Genomic DNA, 22,311 nt, shown 5'->3' with positions numbered 1-22,311 from the left:
AAATCCAATTATAATCGTCCCTGTCCAAAATAAAAATAAACACGACTTTAATAACAATTGAAAACCGAACATATAATGAACAATGTCAATTTATATATACAGAAAGTGTCGCAGAAAAAATATTAGACAAGCTCGTATCGAAATTGGAATAAATACATATCAATTGGTAGTCCACGTGTCATAATTAATTTAAAAAGTTATAAATATTTAATATAATTTAGGATTTTGATTAAATTTCTAAGGGACCGTTCGTTTGGTCTGTGTGGGCAGCACTGGTCTGTGAGGAGGCGATGACAATCGATGACGACAGCTCCATCTACGTCGGCGGTCTACCGTATGACACCGACGAAGAGGCTTTGCGCAAAGCATTCAACATTTTCGGCGCCGTACTTGCTGTCAAGGTCCCTTCCTCCTCCACCTCATTCTATGCGTTTCTTTGCTTGCTGACTCAGCTGTTCGAATTGCCAATTGATTTCTTAATTGTGATTCTGGTTTCTGAGTTAGTTATATTTTTTGTGCATTGTTCAAATTCATTATATGTTGAGGCCCAATTTTAAGTTAATGACCGATATCTCTATGTTATTGCAACTTCATTTCGCGAAAGGGAAAAAAGTCAAAACTGCTTTATTCTTTGTTCTTAGGATTACGTTTAACTGAAGGAATGTGCTAAGGGCATCCGCATCCGTCGGAATTAATTCCATGTTAATAACTCTCCATCTCATCAAAAATGATGGGGTCCACGAGCCACATATTCATTACATTAACACTTCCCCATTATTAACACACACCCACATTCATTTAATTTCAACTTTCATTATTTATGGGTCCACTGTCCACTTACTCATTTTTTTTTATTTTCAATATTTCAATATCTTTCTAATATTTTTAAAATTTTACAACAAATATTACTAAAAATAAATAGTATTATTATTTTAAAAATAACTTAATTCCAATATTCATTAAAATATTATTAAGAAATGAAAAAAAAGTTGGACTCTTTTATTTAAAATATTATTCAACACAATCTCTTTAAAAAAAACACAAAATACAAAGAAAACGAATTACGATAGGTGCATAATTTTTGCCGTTTGAAAATAGCCGTTGGTGATAATTAGCGACGGTTTTTCAAAAACCGTCGCACATAGCGACGGGTGTTAAAAAACCGTCGCAAATAGCGACCTTTTTTTTAAAAAAACAGACGCTTTTCACTTTGCGACGATTTACGAAAAACCGTCGCAAAGTTGCGATGGTTTACGAAAAACCGTCGCAAATTTCGAAATAACGCCGTTCATTCTGATGAATTTCTTGGCTGCCATGTCAGCCAAGATTATTAATTCTTGCGCCCACATTGGTGGGCGAAAATTAATTGGTGTTATTAACACCCATTAACCAACCAATGTGGGTGCCCTAAGGCGATGCTCTGATCGGGTCTTTAGGTTAAAACAAGCTGTTACCAAACTCAAGCAATTTTGCGTGTGATTCAATTTGTATACAACGTTTTTGAATGAGATTATGTGGATTTGATTATTTAAAAAATTCAGTCTATATTTAAAGACAATTTGATTCCCATGGGAATTGAAGTGTCTGAAATGTATTGACTGCTGAAGAAGTTATATGATGAGGAAAAGATATCTATATTATAATTAGTCATGCAAAGGCTTGTAGAGAAGCTGATATGAACTTAGGTGCACAAATTTCGTCTTTGTACATGTATAATTGACCGTTGCATCTTCAATTCAAAGGCAGCCTAAAAAATTAATTTGCGGAATGGTAAATCTTGTTGTATCCCCAAGCGAAATAATAAAGATTATTTTTTAGCCCTGTTGTTCTTCTGTTTTCTAATTTGGCCTGGGGCATATTGTTGAAAGCCCCTTCTAATTTGCTAGTGTTCTTTCATTGAAATTCCTTTTTGACACATTTACCACCAAAATATCGGTAAGAAATAAGAACATAGCGATGTTTTATTTGCCTCGAAGTCTGTCTCAGATCAGTGCATCGACAATTTTTAACTTTTTATTTTTTGTTGTATTCTTTGTTGCATTATCTTCAGTTTAAAGAACATTTGTTGAAATAAATGATATAGTTTTTACAGATAATCAATGACCTCTCTTGTGGTGGAAAATGCTATGGATTTGTTACTTTTGCTAACCCTAGATCAGCAACACAAGCTATCAAGGAAATGGATGGCAAGGTGCTTTTCTCTCTCCTTCATTCTGTTTAATATCTCATGTTTATTTGTGTTATTTTCCTAGACATTGGGGAATAAGCTTCTTCCATTTATTTGCAGTTACACAACTTTTTTTCATTGTTAATTCTTCTAAATATTTGATGTAATAAATCCTTTATTCAGACCATTGATGGAAGAGTTGTGAAGGTAAATGACGTGAGGACCAGAGGCGGGAGACCAAATTTAAACCGTGAGAGTTTTCGACGTGATGTGCGGAGGGGTTTTGCCAGCGACCGAGATAGAGATCATGGAAGAAATGATAGTCACTATAGGCACAATCAGCGGGTTGGACATAGGAAAAGGTCTTTGGACTATGACCAAGACAAGGAGATAGATCAGAGTCATGTACGCAGTTATGATCGTATAAAGGATCGCTATTTGGATGAAGAGAGATTTCTGGACGATGATAATCATATGGATGGTGTGGAGAAGGAGCTGGAGAGGAAGCGAGAGCGTGAGTGGGAAAGAGACAGCGGTGAAAATATTGAGGAGCAGAGGAACAATGCTCATCATAAAACTGGAGTAAAGGATAAACGTCAAGATCCTCACCAGGTGAATAGGTATAACTGTTATTGTTGATAATAATGGCTGACGAGTTTGATAACATAGATTGCTTTACTAGATTTTTTGGAAATCATCAAGAGCCTCACTTGGTGAATTGGTGCTGAATCTATTTTTTTCAGTGTAATTTATTTTATGACAAGCTGCTACTAGTGTTCTAATGAAGTATCCCTAAGCAGATCTGGTTTTGACAACCATGCAAATAGAGAGCTTTCATCAGAATCATTCAATGATCAGGATCAGGTTGAATTTATTGTTCTTTTGCTTAGATATATTATAGGGGTAATTTTTTTTAAAATTTTGCTCGAGTTATAGAATTTTACGTGTCAACAGGTCGAGAGCATATTGGCAATTTCAAGCCAGAATCTTGAAGAACTTCAAATGGAGGTCTACATTTTCTTAATTGAGTTAAACCTGAGAATATGTTGTATAATGCTTCTGACATTGCTGTAGGTCGGGCTCTCATGTTTTGGGTGGTGGGGCTTGCATTCTAATTTGATTATTTTTTGCTAGTTTGGATTGCATTCTAATCTGATAATTTTTGGCTAGTCAGGATTTCATTATAATTTGATTATTTCCTAGGACGTTATTCACTAGAATTTGAGATATGCATATGGCCTAGCTATTAGGTTGTCTTTTACTGCAAGTTTTCTATTAGTGCTTTGGAAGCCCTCATATATACGCTTCATTTTCAGAAGATATCTTGGCCTTAAACATCAGCAATCGTGCATAGTGTCTAACATGTTGATGAGTACTAGGAAATGTGGATATTTTTCATTGTATAAAGTAGCTCTTGTTCATTTGATAAAGGTTTAGTCTTCATGTAGCATCTCTCGTTTTGAAGATTTTGTTAGGCAGCCTATTTTACGGTAATAATGATTTTACTGTAAGAAGGTGAGATTAAGATCAGAAATTTTTTTCCCTTTTTGTGTATTATTATCATTTTATGATATGTTATTTGTCCAACATATTGGGTTCAAACCTGCCTTAAAACTTGTCCCTCGTATGCAGCTTTTAAAATGCATCTAAATGGGTAACAACTAAATAGGCAATTACCCAATCCGTCCATTTTAAAATTTTTATGCCGTGGATATTGAATTGGTTTAACGTGCCATGGCCGACAACAAACCATGGGAGTGGAGTGGAGTCAGTGGACGGCGGATGTGGTGTGGACTGAAAGCCTGTGGTGGATTGACAGTATACAGAAGAGTCATGGTGGTAGATTGAAGAGGGAACGGACAACACCAGTGGTTGTGGTTGGATTAAAACTTAGGCATAACTGGCCTATTGAGTTTTCATTGATGTGTTTTTGCATTTGCCCAGTAAAGATGAGTGGATTTGGTTGATATTTTTACCTTTACTTCACCTTTCTCACAAAACTACCTGCCTCATAAATTGGTTTAGATTTGTTTGCGGCTAGTTTCAAGTGGAATGTTTTCCCTGAAGTCAAATTTTGACTATGCTCACTTGCTGGAATGTACAGCATCATTGTCATAGTCTGAAGCACATTCAACCTCTGGTCTGCAATGAAACATAGTGCATACTCACATATTTTAGCATGCAATTATTTTGTCATTTGAGAGAAGCATAAACTCATTCTGTTACCTGTAATGAATCACTAAATCTTTTAATCTCCAGTTGTTTGCATCTGTAAGTAGTGGGGCTCTGGATCAAAAAATTTGGAGATCGTTAGTCAGTTGGCCATCTATTCTTGTTCTGTGAATCTTCGTCCCATTTCATATTACTGTAGAAAATAATGCTCCACTCATTCAATCAGATATCTCATATGCGAGGAGTGGCCGCAGACCAACAAGTAGTAGTTTCTGAGTTACGGGAAAAATGCCAGGTATTATTTTTTGCATTGATAAAGTTTGATTTTCTGGAGTTTCCAAATTTAAAGTTCCGTTGTTTTGGTTGTTGTTTTGGTTGCTCTATGTTTCCTTATGAAAGAAAATTCCTGTTCCTATAGAAATCGGAAAATTCATTAATCACAGCAAAAAAGCTTACGTCACATCTACATCAATAATCAGCAAAGGTAATGCTTGATATATCAGTCACCAATTTTCCCTTCCCGGTAGAAATGTTTAAATTTGGTCATCATCTTTCCTGAATATTACAATCGCGCAGTTGCATAAATCTTATCTACAAGTGAGAGACTATGTCGAGAGACTCAAAAGCTCTGAACAAGAACTCCAGGTTAGCATCCATATGTATGTCTATCTGTGCATTTTCAAATCTACGCAATGGCTTTGGTCACTGTGATGTTCCCCGTATGTCTTAGTTTTTTGCAGTTAAAAATTATCTAGTTATTTTTTATGAACCTTTGGCTTTAAGTTTTAATAAGGTAGGGTAAAGCTTATAATTTCAGTTATAGTTCTTCTGATTGGAAAATCCTGTTTATCTTACTTCGTTAGCTACTATGTTCGGATAGAACTGGTGAGAATGAAGAAAACTTCATCTATGAATCAAGTTACCTGGTGATAGAAGATAAATCAACCTCGTAGGGGCTTTAGCAGCCTGTGGAGGTGAATTCTCTTATAGCCTAATCTACGCCTAGGAAACTAGTAGTAAGGAGGAAGTTTATTGCAATGCTAAGTTTTAGGAAACCTTCTACTATAGATGTGAGATGAGGATGTTATGTTTGGCTGAAAGTGTAATTAAAATGATTTCAAATCCATTTATTGGGAAAATATTTAAACAATTCGAGTCGACTTCTATCGATAATTTGAAACTTTATAACCCCGAATTCACCCATCCAAGTACAGTCTTGGGAAAATCTTTTTAACACTCAGTGAGGCTGAGATGTACAATGTTAGTGAGCAAAACTGTAAACTCTATTATTTTTTGAAGAGTAAAACTGTTGTTCTTTGAACAAAACTGTTGGTGTCACTGGAGCATGGCATCAAGAGCATTCTTTACTTCCTGGGATTTAATGAGGTCCATTGGTTAGTAATCGCAGGGATCATATATGATTTACTTGAACGTTTAAGGGATCATATTAAATTTACATAATCTACCTATAACCGTCGGTGTTAATTAGTTGTACCCTTGTAAACATATCCCTTTAGAATCTAAATGTCACTCGTTGCTAGAGTTCCACCTTGTCCACATCCTACTCCAGAAATATCATTATGAAGTATGATGTGATTCTGATGGAGTTAACTCGAACTTATTGCTTGCAGTTACTAGTAGAATCGACCTCGATTGAGTTGGGAAAGGACGGAGTCATAGTTGATGCGATATCTTAGAATTAAGTCAGACTCAAGCTCGTTGGCTTGGTGTGGTTATGGCTACAAACAAAACTTGTATCTCTTTTCTTGAAAGCACTTCCATCAGGTTTACACACTATTTTTTTAATTATAATTTGGATGGATATGATGGTAGAATCCTCGAATCAAATCTAAATAGATAATATTGTTTACTTCATTTTATAATCATGTAGAAATCCTAACTTTCGTGATTTCGAACATAGCTTTGTGATAAACTAATTTTGTATCAAACAGACAATTTAACATGACAAATTTATTATGATTAAAGTGATTGGATTCAAATGTTACTTGATGCTAGTAAAAACTTGATTAACAAACCGATATAACAAAGAACAAATCGTCGTTTGGCTTAGAGTAGGATTATATTGGTATCTCCCACAATTAATAAATCAAGACTATGTTAGGTGTAGAGTCTATCAAGAGAGATAAAGTTGTGTACAACCGTAGGCCATACTACATAGACCAAATCATCCTCAAATAAAACATTGAGGCTGCACAAGATTAACCTTGATTGAATAACAAGAATATGCATTGCCCTCTATGAGTCGTTGTCATTAGTCTTTTATTTCCTTTCCTTTCACCAAGTAAATAAAATCAACAAAGGTCATGAAATATTATAGTAAATTAATTTAACAAATGGAAAATTGTCCTACCAGTCATAGAAAAATCGACACAAGAATGCATCACTAATCCTGTCGATCAAACGCAAAGATACGTCAATCCAAAACAAGTTCAACAAGTTAAATATCACTTATTAGGGAAACACTCAAGACATATATAGCAATTATAGCGAAGTTCGATCGATTTATATTAGTCATATCAATCATGAGACATAGACATGCATATCTAAAGACAATTTGAACAAGTTAATATCAAATGTTTTTTTTTTTTGAAAATAATCGTCATATTTATCAAATAAAGCAATGTTGGAGGTATTCATTCGTCGTGCCAACCACGAGATAATTATCGTTTTTGATAATAAACAAAGATAAATGATCCAATTAAACACTAATAATTGGCATATTCATGTTTTATTGCTTTTTCTTCTTCGTTTTTTTTTAATAAAAAAAAGATTAACATGGTTTTATAATTCTCCTATAAATTCTCTTAAAAACTAGAAGAAAAAGCTCCTTTTTAACTACTTTATCTAAATATAAAATGAATAATGCTAAATATACTACCAATATATCGTTACACCGATATTTACAATCATCATATCACAAGATTTTATTGTTATATCGCGAGATTTTGTATTCAATACATAGTGAGATTTTGACAAATTGAATTTTTTGTGTTGTATATATAACATCACTCCTATAAAATTATATATATATATATATATATATATATATATATATTTTTAAGAAAACGTACTCAAAACTTTCTGAATTCGTAAAAGACTTCGCATCCAACCCAATAAATTATATTAGGCGGAAAATTACGCTAAATCAAACTCAAAAATCAATTAATTAAACGAACGGTCTACGGTCAGAACGACGTCGTATAACTCCTTCTCCCATCCCATCCCATCCCATCCTGAGCCGCCCCGGCCGTCTGCTTGTAGAAAATGGAGAATTCTATCCATTTCCATGGAAGAATAAACTTTTTGTACTAGCTAGTACCGTACTTCTCTCAGTTTCGATTTACCTTTTCTTCATACATACATATATCCATTTTTCGTCACTCTTTTCTTGTCTTTTACTCAACAAGAATCTTAATTTAACCCGCCTCTGTGATTCCTGATTCAACACGATTGCTTTCTTGCGATGGCTTCTATAACACCCACCTCGCAATCACAGTTTTTCAAGAAAGCTCAAATTTCTATTTCCAAACAACCTCCGACTCGATTTTTGTCTCTGCCCATCTCGATTCTTTCCGTGAAGAAGGCAAGGATGGTGGTTACCTCAGCAACTGCGGCTGCGGAGAAGCACAAGAAAAGGTATCCGGGTGAGGCTAAGGGGTTTGTGGAGGAAATGAGATTTGTGGCTATGAAACTGCACACTAGGGACCAAGCTAAGGAAGGGGAGAAGGAGCCAGAGGGGCAGCCTGTGGCTAAATGGGACCCCACCATTGAGGGGTACTTGAAGTTTTTGGTGGATAGCAAGTATGTTTATGAAACTCTCGAGAAGATTGTGGAGAGAGCTTCATGCCCCGAATGTGAGTATGTTCTATCAAGTTGTGTTATTTGTGTATTTGTTTGCTTCTTGGTCAGTCGTGTTATTTGTGCTAGCCTTATTAGTTTGAATTTTGCCGTTGCTTGAGGAATTAAAGCATGGAAGTTTCAATGCATATATCAGCCTTTTTAGTAGATATATTTTATGTGTTAACTTCGAAGTTGTGGCTTGTCCGAAGGGAAATAAATGATCATTGATGTTTCATTTTTCTGATCATTTGCTGATTGTGCTCGTTTGTTGTTTATGACTATGTGTACGTTTCCGCTATGGACTTCTGCTATATTGCTTATTTTTCTCATTAATCCTAATCTTTTTTACTTGTTTCGGAAATGGCCTAAACATTTGACTTTCATAAATGATAAAAGGGAAAGCTTTGTAATCAATGGCTTAACTGTGTATGTTTTTCGCTGACATTATAGTGAATTTGAAGATTAAGAGAAGAGAATATTAGCTGGTTGCTCATAATAGAGCAATCATGAGGAATTAGGAAGAAACACATTATGGAGTTCTTGAAACAGTACAAACTTCGTCACTTTTGGGTTTGTGTTCTTAATATGTGATATCATCATTGCAGCTACATAGTTGTTTGTCGACTTCGGTTGTACTTGTTGTGGTGAAGACATAATATGCACCTTGTTAATCAACCTGTTCCAAGAAAAAAATTGTTTGTTTGCATGAAAGATCGCAAATTGAACTTCACGTTAGTTATAAAATGTTCTTGACTGATTTTTCTGTATTTGTAATAATGACGAAGAGCTTTTAGTTGCTTAAATTTTGTATGTGTCATATGATTTCTAAGTTAAATGTAATTATTTTTAATTTTCAGATGCAGAATTCCGGAACACAGGTCTAGAAAGATCAGAATGCCTTGCAAAGGACTTGGAATGGTTTAGGCAGCAAGGCCATATTATACCAGAACCATCCTCCCCAGGTGTTACTTATGCTGAGTATCTTGAAGAATTATCGGAAAAAGATCCTCAGGCATTCCTTTGCCATTTCTACAACACATACTTTGCTCACTCGGCTGGTGGCAGGATGATAGGAAGAAAGGTAATAATTATTTGTGAAAAATTCTAATTTCCTGAACTTGAAAATGCTAGCCATCCTAACAATGCTCTTTTGTTAAGTTATGCATGTTTCTATATTCTGTACATCATGTTTGGTGACTAAATTAATCGATCAGTATATAACTGGATAAACAATATTACGGTAAAGAGATGAACTTGGTGCTTAATATGAGATTCTGGATCCCTTCTGGCTTCTACCACCTGAAAAATGATCTCATCACTCATTTTAGCTTTTCCCTTCGTTCGATATTATACTTCCTCACATCATATCTTAACATCACTTCATTTTTTTTTATCAGAAACTATTTATTATTTTATTAATAAAGATTGTTACAATTACAGTGGATGAGTAATCCACAAACATCAGATGCTAGGAAATTAAAGTTCGTTACAAAAGTCCTCGAGTCCTTGCGAATATGCTAACAAGAAATGAACTTCCAGTCCCTAACTAACTCTGATAATGTGATATGCTGAAACTGAGGTATGATTATTGTCTAAGTAGCCACTCTGAATCTGATGCTGTCCCATAAATCTTCCCAAGTATTTTCTTTGTCCCTGAATATTCTGCTGTTACGTTCCATCCAAATAGACCAAAAAGTGCAATGTAGAACTAAGTACCAGAAGTTCGTCAGACTCTTTCCCTTTAGGAATCCCGGCTCGGTGATAAACATGTCTTGCGATCTTCTAGGAAAAACCCACTCGAACCCCAAATGGTGCATAACTTGTATCCAGATTTGAGTCGTGAATGAGCAATCCAACAGAATATGATCTTGAGTTTCCTCGCTTCTCTTGCATAAAGTGCACCACTGGGGGGACACAACAAAGCCCGGCATCCGCTTCTGCACTACGTCACAGGTCTGCGACTTACCCAAAGCCACTATCCAAGAAAACACCTTAACCTTAAGTGGTATTGGTACTTTCCATATATTAGAATGGTAATGGAAAACACCAGAAGAGTTGCCCTGAGTGAATGAATCATATAGGGATGAGACGGAAAAGACTCTAGAAGGATCTCCTAACCAAACCCGGACATCCGCATAACCCACACATAATCTAACCGAGTCTAAGACACCTAAAAGAGTACTGAACTCCTCCAACTCGGAACTGTTTAAATCCCTTCTAAACCTTAAATCCCACTGAAAAATAGACTCACCCTGAGACTCGATGATGGAATAAAAATGGTTGATTGGTTTGTTTACAAAGGATGAAAGACGGAACAGACTAGGAAAGCACTCTTTAAAAGACACCAAACCCACCCACCTATCCTCCCAGAAACGCAGAAAATTCCTCCCCTTAAGCACCGTCCCTATTAACTGGTGACAAGTCGAGTGAGCACGAGAGATAAACTTCCACGGGCTTTTGTAAGTAGAATTCTTTGCAAGGTTCACGTCACACCCATTAGCTTGAAACCCATATATGCTGCCCACAACTTTTTTCCACAAAGGGTTATCTTCCACTGCGCATCGCCACCACCATTTTCCTAAAAGAGCCAAGTTCCTCAATCGTATGTTAGCCAAACCAAGTCCGCCTCTCGCTAGAGGCTTGCACACTTGTTCCCATCCAACCACATGACAATGCGTCTCCCCATCCGCTCCATCCCACAAGAAGTCCCTCATCAATTTTTCCATATGTTTCGCAACTCGAGATGGTATCTTAAACAGAGACATGAAATAAGTTGGCATTGCGCTCAACACAGATTTAATCAATGTCAATCGACCTCCTCTCGAAAGGAAAGACTTCTTCCAATTAGCAAGTTTTTTGGCCATTTTTGAGACAACGGGTTCCCGAAATTCAAATTTCGAAGGGTTTCCTCCCAATGGTGCCCCCAAATACTTAATCGGCCATTGCTCTCGCTTGCATCCAAGTTCTTTCGCCATCTCCTCAACCTTGTAGTCCGAGTGATTCAATCCTAGGACCGCTGATTTTTCAAGATTGATTTTCAGCCCCGATTGCGCACAAAACAAATTCAGCAACCCCACCGCTTCCCTTAAATGTGTAGCAGATTGTACAAAAAAAAGAGGGTGTCGTCCGCGAATTGTATGTGAGAAACTTCGATTTTGTCCCTTCCAACTACAAGACCTCTCAAAATGTTATCCGTCTTGGCCTTGTCTATCATTCGGCCTAAGCCATCAATCACGAGGTTAAAGAGAAAAGGAGATAATGGGTCTCCTTGTCTGAGTCCTCTTTCCCCTCTAAACTTCCCCCTAGGTCTTCCATTAATGAAGGCCGAGAAGGAGACATTGGATATGCATCCCTTAATCCACTTCCTCCACCTTACCCCGAATCCTTTCTTAAGAAGCACAAAATCTAGATATCGTCAGTCGACATTATCATAAGCTTTTTCCAAATCAACTTTCAATGCCCACCCTTGCTTCTTTTTCCTTCTATGCTCCTCCACCACTTCGTTGGCAATTAGACAACAGTCCGTTATCTGTCTTCCTTTGACGAAAGCGCATTGGTTTTGCGCTATTGTGCTGCTCATCACTTTCTTCAATCTATTTGTCAGTACTTTTGCCAAAATTTTGTACAAACTCGTTATGAGGCTAATTGGTCTGAAATCTTTAATCCTCATCGCTTCTCTTTTCTTTGGTATAAGGCAAATATACGTTTCATTCGTGAGTCCGTTGATAATTCCTCCCTCGAAAAATTCAGCGAACACTTTCATGAGATCCGGTTTAACTGTATCCCAATTCTTTTGGTAGAAGGCCAGCGTAAAACCATCAGGCCCCGGAGCTTGAAATCCATCACATTCGAACACCGCATCTCTGATTTCTTCCTCCGAAAATTTCTCCTCCAATCGTGCTGCCTCTGTCGAAACTAAAGGGCTCCACTCCAAGTCGTCGCTGCCCGTTCCATCCCCTTCCGAAGTCCTATACAGATTTTTGTAGAAACCCACAATTTTGTTTTCGATCTCTAATTCTTCTGTTATGACCTGATCCGTCCTCCAGCTCTATCTTTTCAATCGTTGCTCTATTCCTACGCCCAGTCAATAATGAGTGGAAAAAATTAGAGTTTTGATCCCCTTCCTTGAGCCATTTTAACTTGGCCTTTTGACTTTGAATTTGGAGTTTGCGGATGTTTAAACTTTCCAGCTCACATCTTGCCTCTATTCTGTCATTTTTTAAATTTGCTGACCACTGACCCCGCTCCTCTTTCGCGTCCAATTCTGAGATTTTATTTTGCAACTCGGTGATTCTGATATTGACATTGCCGAATACCTCAATATTCCATTTCTTGGTCTCTATTTTGATATCTTTGAGCTTTCTCATGAATTTATAGCCCGCTCACCCTTGAGTACCGCCCGAATTCCACCATGTTTTAACCAACTCTTTGAAACTGTGATGCAACAACCAAGCATTTTCGAATCTGAAAGGTGCAGGACCCCATCTCACTTTCATAGTGTCCATGACGAGGGGATGGTGATCCGATGTGATTCTAGGTAGCACCGTCTGTCTGAATGAAGGGAAAATATCCTTCCACCCCCTTGAAATGAGAAACCTGTCTAATCTACAGCATATCGGGATATCCCTGAAGTTTGACCAAGTGAATCTTGCATTTAATAAAGGAGGATCGTGTAGATCCAATTCGTCTATTAGATTGTCGAAACAATGCATACTTGTGGTATAAGATTTGCTATTCATTTTCTCACTCAAGTTTCGAACCACATTAAAGTCACCTCCGACGCACCACAACTCTCCGCAAATGGAATGCAGACCAGCTAGTTCATCCCAGAAAAATTCTCTTTGTCGTGGCTTACATGGGCCGTACACTGCTGTGAACCACCACCTGATTTCATCTCTCCACCTAATTTCAAGTGATACCGAGAAGTGTCCGATCAAATTGTCACTTACCAAAACTACTCTAGGATCCCACATTAATAGGATCCCGCCCGATCTCCCCTCTGCCGGTAAACTGATCCATTCCACGAATCTTGATTTCCATACACTAGCAACGAACCAACGATCCACGACAGTTCTCTTAGTCTCTAGAATTACAACGATGTCCGGATTTTCCTTGCGGATAACCATTCGAACTAGTTCCCTTCTTCTCGATGAGCCCCCCACCCCCCAATATTCCACGAGAAAATCTTCATAACAACCGTTGTGATCCCTTGGAACTCGAACCTTTCTCATAATTGATACCCCATTTCAGCCTGTCAAGTTCTCTGTTTAAGCTGCCCGATGGCTTTTTAGTTTCCTTGATTGATTTGTATTCCGAGTTCACATCCCCAATTTTCTTTGCAACAATAGAAGTGACCTTCACCGACTTACCTTTGGAAAATTCACTCTCGGAACCCGACTTGTCATGAATGCTTATTGACACCCCCCCCTAAGAACCCTCTATACAAACTAAAAGCACAAAAAGACGCGAGAAGAAGAGAATGGAGTTTGAGTGAACGAGGAAGAGTCGATGGTTGAAAACAGGAAAGTACCTGGCCCACTAGAGGTGTATTGTTGTCAAGGGAAAATGGAACTTTGTTGACCTGTTTTGCATCATCCTGGAAAAACAGCCCCTGAATGTCTAATTCTTCTGTATCATTGCCTGCCAAGGAATCCGGATAAGACGATAATTGACTCCCCGAATCTGAAGACGCAAATGTATCATCGAAACATTCATCTTGGGGATCGTCGAAGTGTAAAACATCGTTATCTTCCAAATCAATTTCCCCTTCCATGATTTCTTCCTCCCTGTTCATTTCATCCGCCTTGAATTCCCCTTCTACTTCAGTCATATCCGCGCCATCCTTGAAAGATCTGCTATTTCTTCGGCAATAGGTGTATCCGAAAGAAGGCAATACTTTGGTTGTGCCATTGTCGCCGTGATGTTTGGCTCTGACCGCACTATCTTTGATGGGTGCTGAAGATATTGTGGATCGTCTAAAGTCTTCGATTTTTTTTGGCAGAACTCGTTGTAATATTTTTTCCACCTTTCTTTCCATATTTTGAGCTGCTTTCAAGCTTTTTCCCGGGATCCCTGTTGGTGCTGAAGTCGAATGCATATTTCCTTGCTCTTCAGTTGGCTTGTCCTTTTGACAGTAGGTAGTATCTCCTTCTGCATTAGTGATCCTGTGGATGTTGGAATTTCCCCACCCCGCCGCCATCTTCTTGCCATTAACCACGACTTGGGCGTAGGTTTGCTTGGCATAAATTTCATAAGCCTTTAGATCGAAGGATTCCACAGAGAAGTTGAGCTCCAGCTCTTCCCCATTTATTCGTATCATCAATTTGTTGTGGATAAACCCATCTTTGGTGCCGTTGACCTTTATCTTGGCTGCCTCCAAGTCACGGAAAGATAATGTGTCGTCAATGATCTCCACCAATCCTCCGCATCGGTCCCCAATAATTTTGAAGTTGTCAAATTCCCATAGATTCCAAGGCAAACCCGAAATTTTTATCCAGCTGTTGCAACACCTAAAAACTGTATCCGACGAGTTGATATTTGGTCTCCATTCCTCAAACACTAAAGACACCCCGCTGTCAAAAAATCCCCTTTTCAGCTGAAAGTAACGAGAAAGTTCCGTCGAGTTTGATGGCCACCATACTGCTTTATTGGCTTGGAATGGGTATAATATGATTCTTCTCTTGACTTCGTTGCCTAATATCAGTTCAATCCGCTCCCATGGTATGTTAACTCTTTCTTTGGTGACGATAATAGCTTCCTGCCAATTCCTCTCGCATCGCTTCGCATCGCAAGCCTGTGAACTCTTCTGTAAACCTCGTTGAAATCCCGTGCTTCTCTTTGAAGAGGCCTGAGATCTGGATTATCTTTGATAGGGGCTTTTTCTTGATCGATATAAGCTTTAACCGGTCTCTGAGAATTCACTGTCAATAATTTGGTGAGTATGTTTGAAATCCTTGTCCACCCATATGAGTTTGCACCGCTTGGCACAATGATGTTCTGTTTCCTCCCCATCGAATTAAATCTGGAGATTTCAATGAACTGTCCTCTCCCAGGCTGCCTCTTCCCTAGTTAATTCCAGAAGATAAGTCACATTCCTTGTTTTTTCCGACCACAAGATCGAGAAGCCTCCGTTCACCTTCCTAAGTGAGAAAGTTTTAAACTCAATCTTAACCACATCTCTAAAGTCCATTAGACAGAAAGTGGTCTGAGACGAGAGTGAAATGGAATGATGAAGAGAAGTGAAAAACGACCGTCCAACAGTCGTCGTTCGGCGCCGATGACGAAGGGGAGGATCTTTCAAGGATCCGAGGATGAAAGAATAACGGGTAAAAGAACGAAAGGGCAGTAGAAAAAAGAAAAGCGAACCGCCGACGAGGTTAGGCGGTGGTCGGAGATGATCGATGAGGTGCGACGGAAGCCGGCGACGGTCACCGGAGTAAAACCTCGAAGGATGTCAGCCAGCTTACGTCACACAAGGGAGGGAAAGGCATTTTTCAAAATTTTTCTCACTTCAGCTCTGTGGTTTTACTAAAGTTTAACATCACTTCATTTTAACCATTATCTAGCACATTACGCCTTTTGAACCTCTGTAAAAAGAAGAAAATTGATTGGATCAGCTTAGGAATAAAAATTAAAGGATTGTAAGTTGGCTTCCATTGTCAACTTATAGGTGTTTTTTAAGTTTGAGAATGTTGAGAGTGAAATCAAAGACGGATAATTATAAATCAGTTGTGATGGATAGTAGTTCGTGATGGAGCTTGTTGTGCCATTGGTCTGCATGCTTGTCATTGTCTAAGTAGTTGTGGAGTATATCTTCGAGTGTAACTAAATTCTGATAAATCTATGCTTAACACCGAGGATGGGATTCATCTCGATTTGGTGTCCAGCACAACTTGTTATTATTAACGTTACCCGTCTAAGATACACTTTTAGTTATCTTCTTTCTCATCAGGTGGCGGAGAAGATCCTCGATGGCAAAGAATTGGAGTTCTACAAATGGGATGGAGACCTCGCCCAACTATTGCAGAATGTTCGCGACAAGCTAAATAATGTTGCCCAAGTAAAATCTTGTTCGTAATTCAGTGGCAAAAATTCTCAGCATCTGAGAGACCATATCATTTCATTTTATAGATGTTTTTTTCTCCTGAAATTTATGCAGAACTGGACGAGGGAGGAGAAGGATCATTGCCTTGAAGAAACTGAGAAATCATTTAAATTTTCGGGGACGATTCTCCGATTAATACTATCTTGATGTGGCAACATGCAATTTCCAGTCTCTGGTATTTCAAGATTCACTCTTCCTGTATACAAGTGGTATTATAAATATGCCGGGCGTGGATAAAGAACTACCTAATCAAGCATCTTCTAGACCCACTTTCGACCAAAACTGACAAATCAATGCCCATCAAACTGTTTGTAATAATCTTATCCAATGTTAGCAAATTTGAATTTACACTCTTTCATTATTGTGTTTGACAAAATATTGTTCCTTGGAAATATGAAACCAGACGGGGAAAAGCCCAAACTGAGAATGCAGAGAAGAGAGAAAAATATGTGTATTTCTATTCTATTTTATTTATTTTTATTAAAGAGAAGAGAAAACTGCTAAAAATATGTGAATTTTTTCATTTGTGCTTTTATATTTTTCCAAAGAAAAATTGTGCTTTTATATTAAATATGAAGTATTAATTCACTCGAATGTTTTCACAGATGGGTTTCTTTTAGTGTTGATTTATACCTAATTAAAATAATATAGATGAAATTCAATTGTTTGGTTTGTTCGAACAATCATGGAATTTTTTGATTTCAAATTACTCAACTAGCATTCAGGTTGTATATTGTTCATTTTGACGGATTTTAAATTCTGATTGTATTTGGATTGATAAATTTGATTTGGATGGAGAAATATGATTTGTAGAAGAATTTGTGGAATTGATTTCAAATAGGATGTGGATCATCTAGTGTGGTTAAAAACACAACATATGGTATTGTACATTTTTTACATGAGATGATCAACTCATTTCGTCTGACATTTTTTCAAATTCATCTGACATTGTGTGAGGGTCATCAGATGATCAACTGATCATCTTCTGTAAAAAGTGTATAACACAAGTTGTTATGTTTTCAGCTCCCAAATCCTTTCTAATAACACCTATTTTGACTGTATTTAAAATCTACCATAATTATTATTGAAATTGCATAAATTGAAATCCACTTAAATTTTCATCCACACAATTCAAAAAATTTGAAACTCATCGATTCAAACAACATTATATTTGAAAATCACTTTTAAATTCTTTATTAAATTCAAATCCACGGATCCAAATGAAATTTTATAGATTTAGGCAAATGTTGCAAAATCATCTAGTAATTGTTGAACCTTGTGATTTTGTTTGTATAAACCCTAAATAAATACGTTGAAGATCATTCTAATTATTTGACATATATATAAACATAAATCAACAAAAAACTTTCAAAAATATCGATTTTTTAAAAATTTAGTCATTTTGGTTTAATTGAATTTAAAAAGATAATATTAAACTGATTAAATCAATATTTTTTATATTGATACGGCAGTGTAAATATATTTAACATAACATGAATAATAGTTTTTAATACAATTTAATTATGATTTTATCTCTAAATCATGCTTGAAGTTCTTCTTTCAAATTGAGCCAATAAATTTCTAATCATATCAACACACATCAGACTCAAATAATATAAATTAAAAGATATTAATTTAAATGTATATAAAATTAAATTCAAAATCGATCATTCTTGCCAACTTATCATGCACGAAATACCTTATTTCAAATAATATTTTATTGGCAAAAACTTGTGTGAAACGATCACAATCGTATTTTGTGGGACGAATCTCTTATTTGTGCCATCCATAAAAAAATATTACTTTTTATGCTAAGAGTATTACTTTTTATTGTGAATATCGGTAAGGTTGATCCGTCTCACAGATAAAGATTCGTGAGACCGTCTCACAAGAGACCTACTCTATTTTATTTATTTAGAATTTTTTTTTTTGAGTCAGAAGAGGAGATTGTTAGAATTGAATCTCAAATCCGATCGTCCCCAAGTGTCTAGGTGCCAGATGTGCTACGAGCCAACATTTATTTAGATTAATTATATGTGCTTTTCTATGTAATGCTGACGAATATACATAATCAGACGTTCATGTACATGATAAACGAAATAAAATATGTGAACTCCATTTGAACTGTAGAATTATATATCTTAAAGACCAAAGCCAAAAGTATAGATTCCTTCAAATACTTATGCAATACAGCAAGTTCATCGAAAAATTCATGCTCACTAATTTAAGGTATCGGCATTTGTTGATGATGCTAGCAAGGGTACTAACTGTCTAGTGCGTTCATGAAACCGCCAAGGAAGCCAGCACCATTGCAATTGCCACAGAGGATCTCCTTTTTACCTCTGTCGAAAGGTTGAGTCGAATTACCGACAATAAGAAAGATAAGAAACGTCAATGTAAAAACTCGGGAAGACCATTTGCAAGACAGGATATGTTACAGGGACTAAAACATGGTAATGTTTTGATTAGTCTTGTTTAACCATGTAAGAAATTTTGAAGTAGTTATGATCAACACAAGTTTCGCTAGATATATCTTGCATCATTTACCCGGTTGGAAAAAAATAAACACGAGATAGAGAGGATTTCTTTAGTAGTCGATGATGCATCACAAATTGTCATAATTTACAAGTTAATCCTGCGCAAAAATCCGCACCCTCGCATCTCCTTGTATCTTAGGCTCGTTAAACACTTCGGTTTCGACCTTTGCAATGAGCATTAAACAAATCTCATGTTCTGCTCCATAGCAACGCGTGAGTTGTAACTCGATTTCTTAAATATCTCCTTCGTTTGCCACTCATTTCACAATTCAATATGATAGCTTGTGGGATTCAAGGATCATATTTCATTATTGGGATTTCTAACATCTTTGGAAATAATTTATGTCAAAGTAATGTCAAAGTTCTCTGTCATCCCTTTTCTTCTCCCCTCACTTCTATTCTTCTTGGAAAGAAACCCGAGATTCCAATACATTTTGCTTACTCAAAATCAACAATGATAAAAAAACTAAAAAATTTCTACACAGGATCTGCAGGCCGACACATATGATAAAATTCATTTCTCTTTTGCAATTAAGAAAGCAAATTTATCCTATTATCAGTAGTTTTGCAGTGAAACTTGGTTTCATATTTCAAATGTTTAAGTCGGCAACTTCATCGACTAAATCATGAAAATAAAACTACATATAACATAAGTTCATAATTAATACAGATAAATATGGATGTTTCAGAAACATTTCAGTATCAAGTCTTGATTAATGCAGCAAATATTAAGGAGACCATACCTGCAAAGCCAACATAATCCACCAGCTTTGAATTGCCCATTAAAGTGATCAACAGAATTGATTCCAGTACCTTTACACTGGGTACATTCCTTAGCACCTACTCAATTTTCAGAAAAAAAGGATCAATGGTCTGAACAGAAAACTTTGCTTATGCTTAATAAACGATGATTGGATTAAAAGAAGAATTAGTATGCCTACACAATGCATCTCCATTCAGCTTTTGCATAAAAATGGAAAAAGCTTAATTAAATATAGCTCCCCCACCAAATGAAGTAACGACAAAGATATGCTTAAGTGACAGATTTATGTTGAAAAAGCTTATCCATGTGGCACAGTGATGTTTAAAAGAAAATAACCAAAACATGGACCTATAACCAAACTTTACAAAGACGTAAATAGTATCATGCACCCAAGAAAATATTAGAAGGGCCAAAAATGGAAGAGAAGAGCTGAAAATGGAAAGTAAAGGAAGGGAAGTGAAGAGACGATAAGACACCAATCCAGTTAGCTGATTATCCACTCGACCAATCTCAAGTTTCATACTTTCATTTCCAGCTTTAATGAGAAGTGTCGATGAATAGGTTACTCTAGATTTAGGACATAAGTTCATTACTTTCATTCCACATACCATTCCAGGAACTAAAACTCTTTAAACACCACCAAAGTTTCACTAACCATTCCCTTCACACTCAGTGCAAATTATGCTATTCGACTTGGTGCTTGGTTCGCTGCCTGTAGCCTGCAAATTAGAAAAAGACCAAGTGACAAGCGATAAAAACAGACTGATGGCTTAAAATGAAAGGGCAAGTAGGAGGAATATGTAACAAAAACTTTTAATGATGAACGGTCTAATGATGGTGAACTGAAGCTTATACTAACTGCCAACTAACGTTTACTGAAGGACCACGGGCCTTAATTTTTAAATTCCGAAAGGTATTGAATAAGATGTTTCCAATATGGCTGCAAAAATGGTCCTTGAGATGAATATGATTTTTGGTAGCAGAGCTGTTCTTTGTTACTTTTCGTTATGAAGTTCTGGAGACAAGAACAAGGCTCAAGTCTTGGAATCTGTATTTTGCTTGGTCATCTATTTCACAAGACCAAAACTCTCACCAGATTTATAGATGCTCCACGATTGTTTCTCTCATCTTGTTTCAGCTTTTTCTAAATCGTGTTTCACCAATGGGCATAAACTGCTTAAAAAACCCTCTTCGAATAACTATATCTTTTCAAAGAGTTGGCTGCTTGATATATCCTCCCAGCTCCCCTTAATGCCCACATAGATGTAGATACCAGTTGTCATTATAAAAGTAATATCATATTGAAGAATAAACACATTATGAGTTAACAAAATTTGAAAAAGTTTCAATCTTTCCGTACTGATTATATGTATAAACTCGAAAACAGTGGATGACTGATAATCATTTGGAATAAATTCTCCTAAAACTGGACATGCTAGTAAAACCCGAAATTCAGATTGAACAGGCTACATTTTCAAAGTGAGTTCATCAACCAGATAGCAACTCCATCAAAACATTGCTGAAATTCAAAAAACATGACAAATAGGCATTCAAATAGAAACGGACACTCACTCACCTTAACCTTTAAAGACTCAAAAGCAGCAGCTTTCGAGCTGCAACTTGTATATTTCGTCCAATTCGCCTCCCTACTCCTGTAGCTGGGACCAATAAGTCCTAAAAAAAGAATGAAAATTTCGCATAAAACAGAGTGAATCCATAGATAACTGGACTAAGACACAGCATGAAAAACATTAACAATTCACATTCATTTACAGAAAACTAGTTCATTTGACTGATGAATACACATCAGAAGCAATGAACTCATGAAAAATAAAAGCACACGCATTAAGAGACAGATTGACAAAAATGGTACCAGGTTTTTCGACAGTATTTAAGGAAACGAGAGTTGAGAAACAAAGGGAGTTTGCCATTTCTTGAGAATCTTTGATTATTTTAGAGAATAGCTCGAGGCGGCAAATTGTCGATTGTAGCAACGAATGGAGCAGCGAACTAGATAAGGTTCTCTCACTCCGAGAGATTTTTTTCAGCATATTTGAGTACTACACTAACATCAATTTTGTTGTCAAAAGGATAAATGGAAAAAAAATTGTAATAACGAAACAATTTTATGATCCAATTTATAAAAAAAATATTATTTTTTTAATGTAAAAATAACAATTTTCAAAATAAACATGGATCGACCGGAATCAAGAGTCTGAATAAATAAGATTTTGGTGTGAAATATGGAATCATACTACAACTAAATATATTTAATTTAATACAAAAATATTAAATATATTTTATTTTATACTAGTGTCGTGTCTCTAACTCTCACCATAGATGATGTATTTTTGTTCTTATGAGGTGTGTGCTTAGGGACCTCAATCATTACTATTTATAGGCGTTTCTCATATCATCAATGAGCACATCAGGAGCTTGAGAGTTAAAAGAAAAGGTGCATGAATGTCTCAGTTTTCAAAAGTTGAGGCGGCGCATATACTGTTTGTAAAAAATGCAGGCTTATGTTCGTCGTCATTTATTACACGTTTATGAGCCATTTTTTTCTTACAAGAATGATTATGTTCTGAGAGGTTGTGCGAGTTGATGAAATAGATGACTTTTGTTCAACAGTCTAAAGTTCGATTCTCTATACCAATACTTTCTCGGATGAATCTATCGCACAGAATTGGTATCACTAGATAAATAT

General features: G+C 36.5%; 3 protein-coding genes across 5 annotated transcripts; 2 read left to right on the top strand and 1 right to left on the bottom strand.

Annotated features, from left to right (window-relative positions):
* The first annotated feature begins 218 nt into the window (after positions 1–218).
* LOC142529382 (uncharacterized) lies at positions 219–6,253 on the top strand. Of its 2 annotated transcripts, XR_012815892.1 has the most exons (9): positions 220–401; positions 2,093–2,191; positions 2,351–2,787; positions 2,968–3,031; positions 3,122–3,175; positions 4,566–4,634; positions 4,758–4,823; positions 4,916–4,984; positions 5,971–6,253. XR_012815892.1 is itself a non-coding variant. In XM_075634912.1 (8 exons), the coding sequence occupies exons 1-7, from the start codon at positions 291–293 to the stop codon at positions 4,812–4,814; spliced, it is 891 nt and encodes a 296-aa protein (XP_075491027.1). In that variant the 5' UTR covers positions 219–290; the 3' UTR covers positions 4,815–4,823; positions 4,916–4,984. The 2 variants fall into 2 exon arrangements, 1 of the variants encoding a protein (XP_075491027.1); XM_075634912.1 differs by lacking the exon at positions 5,971–6,253 and having other exon boundaries at positions 219–401.
* Positions 6,254–7,548: 1,295 nt separating this feature from the next.
* On the top strand, positions 7,549–16,662 carry LOC142528667 (heme oxygenase 1, chloroplastic). The gene is made up of 4 exons (XM_075633758.1): positions 7,549–8,214; positions 9,058–9,281; positions 16,152–16,259; positions 16,359–16,662. The coding sequence occupies exons 1-4, from the start codon at positions 7,824–7,826 to the stop codon at positions 16,449–16,451; spliced, it is 816 nt and encodes a 271-aa protein (XP_075489873.1). The 5' UTR covers positions 7,549–7,823; the 3' UTR covers positions 16,452–16,662.
* Positions 16,663–18,400: 1,738 nt separating this feature from the next.
* Positions 18,401–21,681, bottom strand: LOC142529664 (uncharacterized). Of its 2 annotated transcripts, none has more exons than XM_075635260.1 (5): positions 21,478–21,681; positions 21,181–21,278; positions 20,260–20,323; positions 19,585–19,681; positions 18,401–18,667 (listed from the first exon to the last, which is right to left on the bottom strand). In XM_075635260.1, exons 1-5 carry the CDS (start codon positions 21,653–21,655, stop codon positions 18,568–18,570), a joined length of 537 nt encoding a protein of 178 aa, XP_075491375.1. In that variant the 5' UTR covers positions 21,656–21,681; the 3' UTR covers positions 18,401–18,567. The 2 variants fall into 2 exon arrangements, with proteins under 2 accessions (XP_075491375.1, XP_075491376.1); XM_075635261.1 differs by having other exon boundaries at positions 18,401–18,646.
* Between the last annotated feature and the right edge of the window lie 630 nt (positions 21,682–22,311).

Source organism: Primulina tabacum, chromosome 16, assembly GCF_025594145.1.
Source record: "Primulina tabacum isolate GXHZ01 chromosome 16, ASM2559414v2, whole genome shotgun sequence".
Taxonomy (NCBI): Eukaryota; Viridiplantae; Streptophyta; class Magnoliopsida; order Lamiales; family Gesneriaceae; genus Primulina; species Primulina tabacum.
The sequence above is the reverse complement of the archived record's forward strand: the minus strand, read 5'-3'. Positions and strand labels throughout refer to the sequence as shown.